General features: G+C 42.2%; 1 protein-coding gene across 4 annotated transcripts in view; it reads right to left on the bottom strand.

Annotated features, from left to right (window-relative positions):
* CTTNBP2 (cortactin binding protein 2) overlaps positions 1-12,849 on the bottom strand; it is a 155,424-nt gene that overhangs the window by 32,173 nt on the left and 110,402 nt on the right. For all 4 annotated transcript variants that reach the window (XM_046021022.1, XM_046021025.1, XM_046021026.1 and 1 more), the window contains 2 exons: positions 11,427-11,522; positions 9,681-9,760 (listed from right to left, as the gene is read on the bottom strand). In XM_046021022.1, coding sequence (XP_045876978.1) covers positions 9,681-9,760; positions 11,427-11,522 — 176 coding nt within the window. The remainder of the gene's footprint in view (positions 1-9,680; positions 9,761-11,426; positions 11,523-12,849) is intronic.

The raw sequence follows: 12,849 nt of genomic DNA, 5'->3' as shown, positions 1-12,849 counted from the left end.
AGTGGCTAAAATTAACAAGTCAGGAAACAAGAGATGTTGGCAAGGATGTGGAGAAAGGGGATCCCTCTTACACTGTTGGTGGGAATCCAAACTGGTGCAGCCACTCTGGAAAACAGTATGGAGGTTCCTCAAAAAGTAACTAAACCTACCCTATGATCCAGCAACTGCACTACTGGGTATTTGACCAAACAATACAAAAATACTGATCTGAAGGGACACATGCACTGATTTAAAGGGCCCATGGGAAGAGCCCAAATGTCCATCAACTGATGAATAGTTTAAAAAAAAAAAAAAGGGATAAACACATTATGGAATATTACTCAGCCATCAAAAAGAATGAAATCTTGCCATTTGCAATGACGTGCATAGAACTAGAGTGTATTATGCTAAGTGAATTAAGTCAGTCAGAGGAAGATAAGTACCACACGCTTTCACTTATATGTGGAATTTAAAAAACGAAACAGATGAACATAGGGGAAGGGAAGAGAAAAATAAGACAAAAACAGAGAGGGAGGAAAACTGTAAGAGACTCTTAACTATAGAGAACCAACTGGAGGTTGATGGAGGGGCAGTGGATGGAGGGATGGGTGAAATGAGCGATGGGCATTAAGGGGGGCACACATAATGACGAGCACTGGGTGTCATATGTAAGTGATCAATCACTAAATTCTACTCCTGAAACGAATACTACACTATATGTTAACTATCTTGAATTTAAATGAAATCTTGGAAGAAGAAAAAAGTATTTTATGCTTTTTGAGCTTTCTTCTTTGTATAGTATATATATATATATTTGTATGTATATATATACACTATATACACATATAGTATATGTGTATGAATATGTATATTTATGTATTTTTTTAGAGGGCTATAGGAGTGTAATCTCTTTACAGCTGTTGCATGTCAGAGAACATCTTGATTTCTTACGTAAAAGACTCTGCATGGCTGTAAGATTACCGGGTCAACAATGTATGTTGTCCCATTCTGGAATTCGGTGTTTCAAAGAAACCTGGGTAGAGAACTGATCAATTTTACCCTTGTACAAAAGAGAAACTGCCTGGATGCCTACAGGATTTTTTTTTTTTAAACCTCTTTCTCCCTCACATGTGTGGGTACCTTGCCTGCGAACATGTGGAGATGCAGCGTGCCCTGGGATGGAAAGCCAGTCACCATCTGCCTGGGGCAAAGACCGTGAGTGATGTGTGGAGTGAGCTGTGGAGGGAGTCATGCCCCCCACCTCTCTCATCCCGGGGCTGAGCTCCCACTCCCAGCCTCATGCCTGGGAGCAGTTTTCTTTTTGGAAAGACCTTATAGAAGACATCTGTACAGGTGAAGTGGCATCCTAACCAGTACCCGTGATGTAGCTCATGTGTCCAGCTTGAGTCACCAGACTCAGAGAAACATTAAACATGAAAGGGTCTGTTCAAGTTTAAGAACATCTATGTTGCTCTCTTGTGCTCTGATGAGCTTGTTCCTTTCAAGTCCCAGGGGAAGGCCACATCCCTGAGGGTGGTTGGGGTAGACTAGTGAAAACAGGCCACCAGTCCATCATTACAGGAAAGATAACGATTCTGGGATATGAAAAGCTGAGGGAAAGCTGTTAGCATGGAAGGAAGAGGGAACTCCTACTTTTCCTGGGGCCTTTAGGGCTGGAGCTTTGGCCTCCAAAGAGACAAAGACATGCTGAGAGTTAACTCCTGGAAAACAGGAAAACCAGGCTTGACCACTGGGTGTCAGACCATGAGCTAAAAAGGGAAATGGTTCTTTTTTTTGTTTTTCGATTTTTAAAAGATTTTATTTATTTATTTGACAGACAGAGAGATCACAAGTAGGCAGAGAGGCAGGCAGAGAGAGAGGGGAAAGCAGGCTCTCCACCCAGTAGAGAGCCCGATGTGGGGCTAGATCCCAGGACCCTGAGATTACCACCCAAGCCGAAGGCAGAGGCTTAACCCACTGAGCCACCCAGGCACCCCAAGGGAAGTGGTTCTTGAAGGGGACCACTACTGTGGGACTTGGGACTGGGTTTTAGGCTCTGAAAGACAACATACCAGTGATTTTCTCTCAATACAAGTATTATTCCACTATTGTTAAGCCTTCACTACAGCTGGATTCCCCTGGGGCTAGAGCAGCATGAGGGAGAATAATACACCTGAAAGAAACAGGACAGTGGCTACAGCTGCCCAAGGAATAGCATCCTGAAGCCACAGGATGAACTCAGCATGGCCTGGGCTGTCTTCTATGGTTCTGAGCATCTGTGAGACAAGCAATGGTAGAAGTGCCAGCAAGGACCAAGACTAGGACAGGGACTGTACTTAAAATTTTAAAAAGTTATGCAGACTTGTCCGGTTGTGACCTCTTTCTCCCAATCTTAAATGGAACAGGATAAATTCTTTCAATCCACAGTCAGAACTTTTATTGGCTTAGAAATTTTTTCTTCCATTATGGTTTTGGTAATTTCTCCTCTTCTAATTTTCTTTATTTTGAAGGAAGACCAATACTGCTTACATTCCCTCTATGTCACTGGAGAGGTTATCTGTCTTCTCATCATTATCCTAACTCTTGTCCTTTGCGTCTGCTTCCGGGAGAGGTCCTTAAGTTTAGTCTTTCACAGCACTGAAGAGAATCATCACCATCTCCCTTCCGCTTTTTACCGTCCAAGTACAAGCTCAATGATGTCATTGCATTTTTCAGTTCTTAGAGTTTCTTACCTCACACACCTCCTTGCCAACACTTCCGCTTTAAGCTTAGCCTCTCTCTACCATGGCTTTCTTGCCCTGCTTTCACAGTTGATCTGGCATTCTCTAGAGAAAGGACATCATTTTCCAAATTCCTTTCCATTTTGTGTCACAATGTTAAAAGGTGTTATCATTCTGAGTTTTCAGAACGATGACTCCATTCTGTGCCGCAGTGTTCTTCCACAGGTATGTTGTTGTTAACCTGTCGGTATTTATGTTCTGTGAAACCACAGAATCCACAGTAAAGCAGGCTGTGTGGACGGTCATTGGCTTCACTCGCTCTCCGCTAATTTCTCAGCTGAACTCCACCTTAGGTCACAGCTGGATGGGGGACTGCTGCCTGTGCTTTTGGGTTACACTCCCCTAAGAGGCCATGGTTGCTGCGGGGTGACCCTGGGCGGTCAACCATGGCAGACGAATGTGTGAGATACACTGCAGTCCCAGGCAGCAGGGCACTCCAGCAGCCATCCTGCTGGAGGTGCTTCTGGGACATACTCCCAGACAGAGCAGCCTCCCCAGTGCCTGCCCACCAACTTCCTGCTCAGGTATTTCCAGCTTTGGTCTCTGAATGAATGAATGCAGAAGGACCTATCTTGACAGGAGATAGAGGAGGTGGTCACGGAGCTGTCAAAAGCATAAACTATGCGGTAGGTATATACCTCCAATTTTCTAACTGCTATCAACCTTGCCTTTTTGAATCATTACTATGATGGTAGGAGGAAAATAACAGAAGTGCTTTCCTACCTAATTTCAGGTAGGCCTCAAGTAAGTGGGTTTAATATTCTCTTACACCTAAAGGTACTGGAAAATTTTTCCAGGTTCTTGCCAAAGGAAGACCTCAGTTCTATTTTCCTCTGTTACTGTTACTTTTCAAAAGCACTTGAGTGGGAAATTTTGCTGGGTACTGCCGGCCAAGTGCAATTTTCAACCAGAAGTTGGTACTCTCCAAATCAATCCCAAACTGCCTGAGTTATTGAGTAGAAATGCTCTCACAAGGAATGGATTGTTTCATACCAGTGAAACAGGATACAGATTTTCAAGATTTACTGAATATTCTACCCCTGAGATTTTCAACTAGGACTGCTATTTAATCTTGTTTCATTTCTGAAAACAAGAGCACTCTATTCATTACAGCTCTCCTGTCAAACTGCCTACACTGTCTTAAGATTGATTTTGGAATCACGTAACAGCAAGAGACCCAATTTCATAGATAAGCTGTCTTCAATTTCAACACCTCATTTGTTCTCAGATTGTAGGTTCTTACAAAATACAGACAGGAAACATTCCATTTGAAATTTCCTTGAAAAGGCCATTCACTAGCAGTAAGCATTTTGTTTTAACATAGTCTAATATACTTTCTGTAATGAGAAAAAATATCAATAAGGAAATAAATGGAAAAACAAATGCACAAACTTCCAGATCATTCATACATTCTAATACAGGCATTTCATTAGGTTTTTCCTCACTTCAGATATTATCGATTTTTTGTTAATGGTATTTTGTTCTATCTCATCTAATGGTGTAGTTGTGTTGGTTACCATTTAAGATCTGAACAACAAAGTAATTACAGGAGCCAATTTCTCTATGGAGACTGGGGCAAACCTACAAAGCTATGCAAAGAAAACATATTTATCTTCTCTAGCTAAAAATTACATTTCCCCAAACAGCAAGATCTAAGGTATTATAAACACACACGCTTCATGGTGCCAGCAGAGGGCTCTAAAGATAGGAAGATAGGCAGGCAGACAAGATTGGGGGTGGAGGGGGTGGAAAGTAAATATTTTAATTGTTTTGAAAGGAGATCTGCTCTTTCATAAGAAAATCAAAACTCAACTTCCGGAAGGTGAATTAGACTCACCACAATTACTTCTAAGTGTGCCTTTACAGTGGAACATTTTTGCTTATTCCTGAACGGACACTGGCCTTATTATCACAATCAGTACCAATCCCTTTTATTCTGGCCTCTCCACAGCCCATTCAGGAAGTTCTTATCACATGTCAATTAGTGCTTTGTGACGCAAATGAATTCTGGATTAAATCAAAACAATGACCTCCACAAAGGCCTATCCATCCTTTGATTGTTTCCCACCCCCCCAACACACACACACAGTGTTTTCTGCAGGCTCGAATACCCCAGAGGGGCTGCTGTGTCCCCCATTGTCAACTGGCCACCAGTGCTGTGTTTTCAGATTGGGGCACTGTTTTCAAACAATAAACCTCAACTGCTGTTCAGAATTTCACTTGTCAAAATCTTGAGGGAATGCTTCCACTGCTGAGACCTGGTTTTAGGCGGGGTCCTGCTAAGATGCTGAACTCAAAAAGGAATAAAAAATTAAAGGTTTTTACTGAGCCAATAAATCTGAGATGGCTGTAGCTCCCAGGGTGATGGCTTCAGAGCTAGGGCCTTCATTCTGACCTCTTCTACACTGATTTTAAAGAACTTATGTAGGATGTTAAAGCCACAAACCACACAATTCCTGCCAACTGATTCATATACAATCCCCCAAAACAATACGGGCACATCCAGCATCTGGGCGACAAAAAAGCTAGAGTCCTCCATGGTATAGAGAGAGGGTTTTAGCCATATGCCGAGCTCCCTCTTTATAGAAATAGGTATAAAACGGGGCGCCTGGGTGGCTCAGTGGGTTAAAGCCTCTGCCTTTCGCTCAGGTCATGATCCCAGGGTCCTGGGATCGAGCCCCGCATTGGGCTCTCTGCTTGGCAGGGAGCCTGCTTCCTCCTCTCTCTCTCTCTCTGCCTGCCTCTCTCCCTACTTGTGATCTCTATCTGTCAAATAAATAAATAAAATAAAATAAAATAAAAATAAAAGAAATAGGTATAAAAAAATGGGAATTCAAAAGAAAATAAAGTTCATAGAGACACACCACAAGTTTTTTTTAAAAATTAGCTTACTGAAACTTTAAAAAGCCAACCTTAGACTTGGTTATGAACTTCACATAAAGACAGGTCCTCATTTAGTAACAAAGACATATGAATTTGATATTGTAGTTATTAAAAAAAAGACAAAACCCCCCAAAACAAACAACCATAAGATATATAACTTTGGATCTAACCGCTCCCTTGTTAGCCAGCCTCTAACACTCATGAATCTTCCTGCTCCAGACCTCCTTCGGGCTGACACTTGCCCTGTTGCCCAGAATCTTCTTCCACTATCTCCGTGGAAGCCAAAAGATCCACTGGTATTGGAGCAACGCTTCGTCATACCAGGGAACTGGCTTCTTCCTTCTGCTAGGACTTTACCCACATTTACCCCTCCATGCCCAACAGAGATCAGGCTAGAGCCAGCCAGCCACCTGCTAATGGAGTTGATCGAGATGTGTGGCCTTAGATACATAACCACCATCATTTACAATACTATTTTTATGGGAACATGGCAGATTTATCTGGGACTCTATGAAGAGCAGGTGGAATTTTCTAGTCGTGATTCTTGATGGTTAGTGTAGCACATAGTGGAGTGGCTGGACGGCTACCAGGCCGGGGGAAATCTCAAGAATTACGTCCTAGGGGATTCAGAGTCCTACTTTTTTTTTTTTTTTAAGATTTTATTTACTTATTTGACAGACAGAGATCATAAGTAGGCAGAGAGGCAGGCAGAGAGAGAGAGGAGGAAGCAGGCTCCCCGCTGAGCAGAAAGACTGATGAGGCGCTGGATCCCAGGACCCTGGGATCATGACCTGAGCCAAAGGCAGAGGCTTTAACCTACTGAGCCACCCAGGCAGCCCCCAGAGTCCTACATTTTAAAGGAGTGTTCAGATGAGGATAATCTATTTAAGTGTTTCTCTAATATAATAATTACTCAAAGTCACTGAAATATTAAAAAAGAATGTTGCAAGTAACTAATAAAAACTGCAGTTGGCTAAGAAAGTCTGAGTTAACGCTATTATAATGAATAATTAGCAAATCAAAACTCAATCACATTAAATGTTTCCTTATTAACTGTCAGAATGGACATTTAAGATTTGTATATTTTAATTATGCAATGAAAGTATTGAAAAATAACACTACTAAAAAAAGAAACAAATCTGATTTAAAGTCTTCAATTCATGTGGCTTTTTGCATAAGGGCTTTAACATATGCATTCTATGTAATACATTTACATCTACAGTTAAACTGGTGATTACGATTCCTTCTTAACCAACAGGTTAATAACTAGAATAAACTATCATTACATGCACGAGAATGGAAGACAGACTAGGTTCTACCACTTGCTTGCTGCAAACCTTGGACAAATTACCTTCAGTCTTGGTTTATTCACCTGTAAAATGGGGGTAACTGATATAGCTATGTACCCTCATGGAATGATTCAATGAAACAATCTATAGATCTTACAACAGAGCTTGGCACATAATAAGTACTCAATAAAATCAGATATTACTAGGTTTGCATGCTGTACAGATTTTCAACAATTCAAAGACCTATCAATGTGCCTATAATTCCTGTGGCACTGGGTGGCTAGGTCACTCTCCAGCTCAACCTATCAGTGGCTTTCCAGTACACCTGGAATAAAATCCAAAGTTTTTGCCATGATCCCAAGAGATCTAGCTTCTCATCTCTCAGACCTCATTGCCAGGATAGACACTCCTGTACCTGTTGTTCCATCTGCTTCCAAGACCCTTCATAAGGCCGCCATCTTCACTTCATTTAGTTTTCTGTCTCTGTGTCTCTACAGAGAGGTCTTTGCTAACAACTCCATCCAAAAGTTCTTTCTGCCACCCCTCCCACTAGTTCTTTATCTCCTTACGTGCTTTGTTTTCATTTATACTTGCATACTTTCCTGTATACTTCTCTACTGACTGGCCATGTCATTACAGATGCATTTATCCATCTATTTCTTATTTGTCTTCCCTCACTAGAATGTAAGCTCCATGAGGTCAGGGAATGCATCTTACACAATGGCATATCCTAAGTTTCTAAAACACCATCTGCATTTAGAAGGCTCTCCATAAATACTTGTCAAACAACTGAATTAAATAACCAAACAGGATACAAAAATGTGTTAACATGTTATCTGTCTCATTAGAGGGGGTTATAATCTCATATGAAGACGAAACATTCATAACCACGGTATTATATTATGGCCTGAGTCACTTTAAATTTTGAAGTGATTGCTAAAATGCATGATAAATATTTACTATCTTCATTCAGGGGTTAATTGTTGAATTTTAAAAAGCCCTTTGTGTACACTCATTAAGCTGAGAACAGGACAGCTAGTTAAGTCCCTAGTTTGTTGGTCTTTTGTGGTCCCCATGTCTTGTGCATTAGGAGGCACACATATAAGTGTACTTGCAATATTCTGGATATAATGTCCTAATAGACATTTCATTTAACAGACCTACGCAGTCAAGCCTAATGTGCAGCTGTAATTTGTTTCACCACCTTTCTATTTTATCATCTGAGAATATGAAAATCTCTAAGCCAGAACCTTGCCTGGTACAGAGAAGCTGAGAAGGGAGAAGGGAGAGAAGAAAGTGGTTCTATGAGCTCATTCTACTGGGAGCATTCCTGAAAACCATTCACATTCCTGAAAACCAACTTCAACTTTCACTAAAGCACAGGAAGAAGACAGCCTTCCTTCCCCTCCAGAGTAAGCCTCAGGCTTACTTTGGAGCCACAGGGAGAGAGGAACACAAAACATAGAAGACAAATGAAAGTCTCAGATTTACAAGATCCCACCTCTTCTGAATTGTACCGTTGTGGCTACTTCTGCAAATGTCAGTTCCAGATACCAACTGATAGTTAATAGAAACAATTTTTGTAAAGCGCCTAGGCAAATCCATTTATTTAAAAAAAGCTTTCCAAATTAAGGCAACAAGCAAAATGAATGTTTGCTAAAGTTTTATACTTTCAATATTAGTTTTAGATTAGATAGAGATCACAGAGACCCCACGTGTCACAGGGACTGGGCAGTCCTAGCTGAATCACTCACTAGCCTCGTGGCCTTGAGCACAGTATGTGACCTCTGCTTCGATTTCCTCATCCATAAAATGGATGACACTATCTACCTCATAGGGATGTTTTGAGGAATAAATAAGACACATACAAGCATTTGGAATACCGTCTTACACGTAGTAAGGACTAGACAAACGCAAAGCATTATAGTTATTCACGGTCTAGAATTTGCTACTCTCTTGATAATCATATTCTTCTTCCCTTTAATAACAGAACTAGTTTTAGCTGGGTGCATGCTGCCCAGCAAAAGACCACATAACCCAGCAAGGTGTGAACCTGTGTCTCAATTCTGGTTGGTGGGTTGTGGGTAGAAATGGTGTGTGCAACTCCTCAGAAAGGAAGACGCTTGCCTTCCAGGCTCTCTTCCCTCAGGCTAGAACCTGGTGACTCTCTTTGGCCAAACCCACATATGCAACACCCCAGGTCAGAGTGGCCGGGTGAGGGAGAAGGTGCTGACACCCTGCCAGGGTCACCCTGCCTCACGTCCCCTGGCTGGCTCTTTCACCTGCTGGGATTTCTCTGTTTGAAAAAATAAACCTCTATACTGCTTAAGCTATAACCATTTGGTCTCTGTTGAAGTGACCAAATCAATATGTTAACTAATGCCAGCATATTTAACTTCGTTTTAAATTATAGAAGTTTACAGTAAAGCATCTATAACCGTTCTCTTTCATATTGATGACCAGTGACTTGATGTCGAGTTCATGTTGGGGAAAGACAATCTCCTCCTGCTCCAACTGCAACACATCACCGGTAATAGGTAGTCGGCAGTGAGTGCACGGATGACTGTGACAGAAATCCAGAATTAAGTGACCAGCGGTCTTATAGGGAAAGGGCTGCTGGGGAAGGTCACAGAGTTAGGGCACAGGGTGAGTGGGGGCTCACACTCCTTCAAACATGAAAATGAGCCAACCAGTATATTCCAGCATCAGAGATGGGAGTCTGAGACTCTACTTGGCAGCATCCACCTACCAGCCTGAGGTAGTTCTGTAGCATCTGAAGAGGGATCATTGATGCGTAAGTCACACTGCTGAGGCAGCCTTCTTGAGGACCTATAAGAAAGCAATACATAGAAGGAAAATTGGTTCTTTTTTTTTTTTTTTTGGAGAGGCAGAGAGAGAGAAAGAGAGAAAGGAGGGTCAGAGGGAGAGAGACAGAAAATCTCAAACAGCCTCCACGCCCAGTGTGAGCCCAACATGGGGCTCGATCCCACAACCCCAAAGATCATGACCAGAGCCCAAATCAAGAGCCAGACGCTGAACCAATGGAGCCACCCAGGCACCCTGGTTCTTCCTTATTAAATATAAATGATCAAAATACAATAATGTTCGCTTGTTTGTTGAATTATTTAGGCAGAGCTGACACCTGACCAACAGGTACCTCTGTCTCTTTACCACTGTGAAAACACCGTCACACGTTGAACTGGCTGGTAAATGACCCCTGCTCCTGGCCTCCCCAGAGCTCCCCAGCTGCCCTCCCTTCCCCTGGGAAGCCCCCTCACCTCCTGTCAACCACAGCCAGGGCCTGAGGTCCTAGCTCAAATACTATGGCTAGTAACTACTCTGATCACTGGTTTCAATATTTTCCTATTTATAAGCGTTATCAGAGGCAATCCCAACCTCTGAAAGTTCTAGACTGGGATAGCATTAATGCAGTTCTGGGGGTTATCCTTTACGTTCTTTCCCAAACTATCTCCTTCATTTCCCTCCCAAGTTCTGCTACCCTTTCGATACAGTGCTTGAGCCTGCAGGAATTTTCTGGTATAGTCTCACACTTTCTTTTTTCTCATTTCAGTAAGTAGTTCAAACAATGGAATACAACTTTATTAGTTGGAACTTTACTAACTGAACTTTTAAAGACTCCATTCTCCACTATGGGCAATATATGATGAAATCCCTTTTAGAGTTAAGGGCTGAGAAATTGAGGATTCTTGTAACACTGGCTATCCGACTTTAGACAAGAAAATTAATCTTTCTGAGCCTTAATTTCTTCGTTAACAAAATGAGGGTAAACAGAAATACGTATCTCCTTGGGTTGGTATAAGGATGAAATGAACTTATACTTGGAGTGTGCTGTAAACCACAGGGCCTAGCACATAATAGGTGCTCACTAAACATTACCTCGTACGATTATAATAATTGTATGAATCATACAGTGGACTTGACAGTAATGGAAGGCATTTATTTTTAACACAGTCTCTGCCACTCTCTTAGCACCTTAGGTTTAACCTCTGGTTTGCTCCTAGTGAGACAGGGAGCAGAATCTCAGCGGGGTGCCTGGATGGTTCAGTCGTTTAAGCATCCAACTCTTGATTTCGACCAAGGTCATGATCTCAGGGAAAGGGTCGTGAGATCCAGTCCCATGGCAGGTTCTCCCACTCAGCAGGGAGTATGCTTGCCCCCCTCTCCCTCTGTTCCTCCCATTCCCTCCTCTCCCAACTCTCTCTCTCTCAAATAAATAAAATCTTGAAAAAGAAAAATAAAGGAATTGCAGCAATCAACGATCAGGATGGGTATCACCACAGGTGTGAGAAACATGGCTTTCTTTCTTCTCCTTTATCAAATGTTTCAAAAAACATCTAATGACTTAGCAGAGGGAGTCATACATGCATTGCTAGAGAATGCAGGGCAGAAACGTGCCGATGAAAGAACGAGCATCGTGAGATGATCATGAAGCCAAACACTGTGTCAACATTCCCCCAGTCTGGACCATCCTTACCTGATAAAAACACAGTGACTTGCTCTGCTTTATTTTTCTTCATAAAGTCCCATGGGGACTGGGAGAAGCTCTGACCTGTTGACCATGGCACACTTCCTAGTTCAAAAAAACAAAACAAAATGTCAAAGAAGCTTAAAAGTAAATTTTCTTGTAAGGGGCAATGTGCAATCTGTGTGAGAACCCTAACGAATCCAGAGCTTAAACTGTCAAAGCCATGCACAGAATAGGTCAAGGGTCACAGGGGTGAACTCCCAAACACGTCTATCGAAGGTCAGAAGGAGGGCCCTCCACCTACAGGCTTCCCCAGGGCTGTCTTCCGGAGTAAGGGAGAAAACTGGGGAGCAGAAGTACAACTAAATACTTCTATGGTTAAGTTTTCAGAAACAAAGCTGATGATAACTTTTCACGGCCCTTGCTGTACCTGCGCCACAAGGTCCAAGCAGTCTGGATGAGGTAACAGGTCCTTTCTGATCCGCTCCCTTCCCAACAAATTTTTAGATTCCAGAAAAAACAGTAACTTCAGGAACTGAGAATACAGCAAGCCACCCCATGGTCTGGGCCCTCTGCTCACTCTGGCTCAGAAGAGGTCCCACGTCACAGGGGCCTGCCCTAGGGAGGGACGCGTAGGAGGTACTTGTCCCATTCCTTCCTTTCCACAGATCTTAAATCCTTAAATATTCCTACCATGTATGCATGCCCTACCTATAAACTCACTGGGGTCCCTTTAACCTACTTGGGTTATCAATAGAGTCAAGTCACTTATATATATATATACACATTATTAACTCTTATCGTAGTTGCTAACTTTCAAGTAGTTACAGCCAGACGCTATGCTAAGCCCTTTACCCACAGAAAAACTCAATCATCTTTAGATCTGAAACCACCAGGGCTCCCCACCTGTCAGAGACAAGCATGAACGCTGGAACCATGAGGGCTTATTATCCACTGCTCACAGAGCTAAATCTCTCTGATGGAGGTAAACAGCCATTTGCTTACGCTTGTTTCCAGATTAGCTGCAAGAGGGCTGATGATGAAAGGCCATTTTCTTCCAAACAAGTCTGTGCTGACTTCATTTATTAGACCTCTGGGCATACCCACACCTTGAATAACAGTTCATTGTGTGGGCAAAATGGGTTACTGAGAATCATTTATGACATATTGTCCTGATGTAATTACTTAACTACACAGTAATTCTTCTGTAATAATTATTTTAATGATTTTGCCATAGATTCATAAGATTAAGTTGCCATGAATAATCTGCCTCAAAAACTACTGAAATATATGTATTTTTTTTAAAGATTTTATTTATTTATTTGACAGAGATCACAAGTAAGCAGAGAGAGAGAGGGCAGCAGGCTCCTTGCTGAGCAGAGAGCCTGATGCACGGCTCAATCCCAGGACTCTGGAATCATGACCTGAGCTG

The sequence above is a fragment of the Meles meles genome, chromosome 10, assembly GCF_922984935.1.
Source record: "Meles meles chromosome 10, mMelMel3.1 paternal haplotype, whole genome shotgun sequence".
Classification (NCBI taxonomy): Eukaryota; Metazoa; Chordata; class Mammalia; order Carnivora; family Mustelidae; genus Meles; species Meles meles.
The sequence above is the reverse complement of the archived record's forward strand: the minus strand, read 5'-3'. Positions and strand labels throughout refer to the sequence as shown.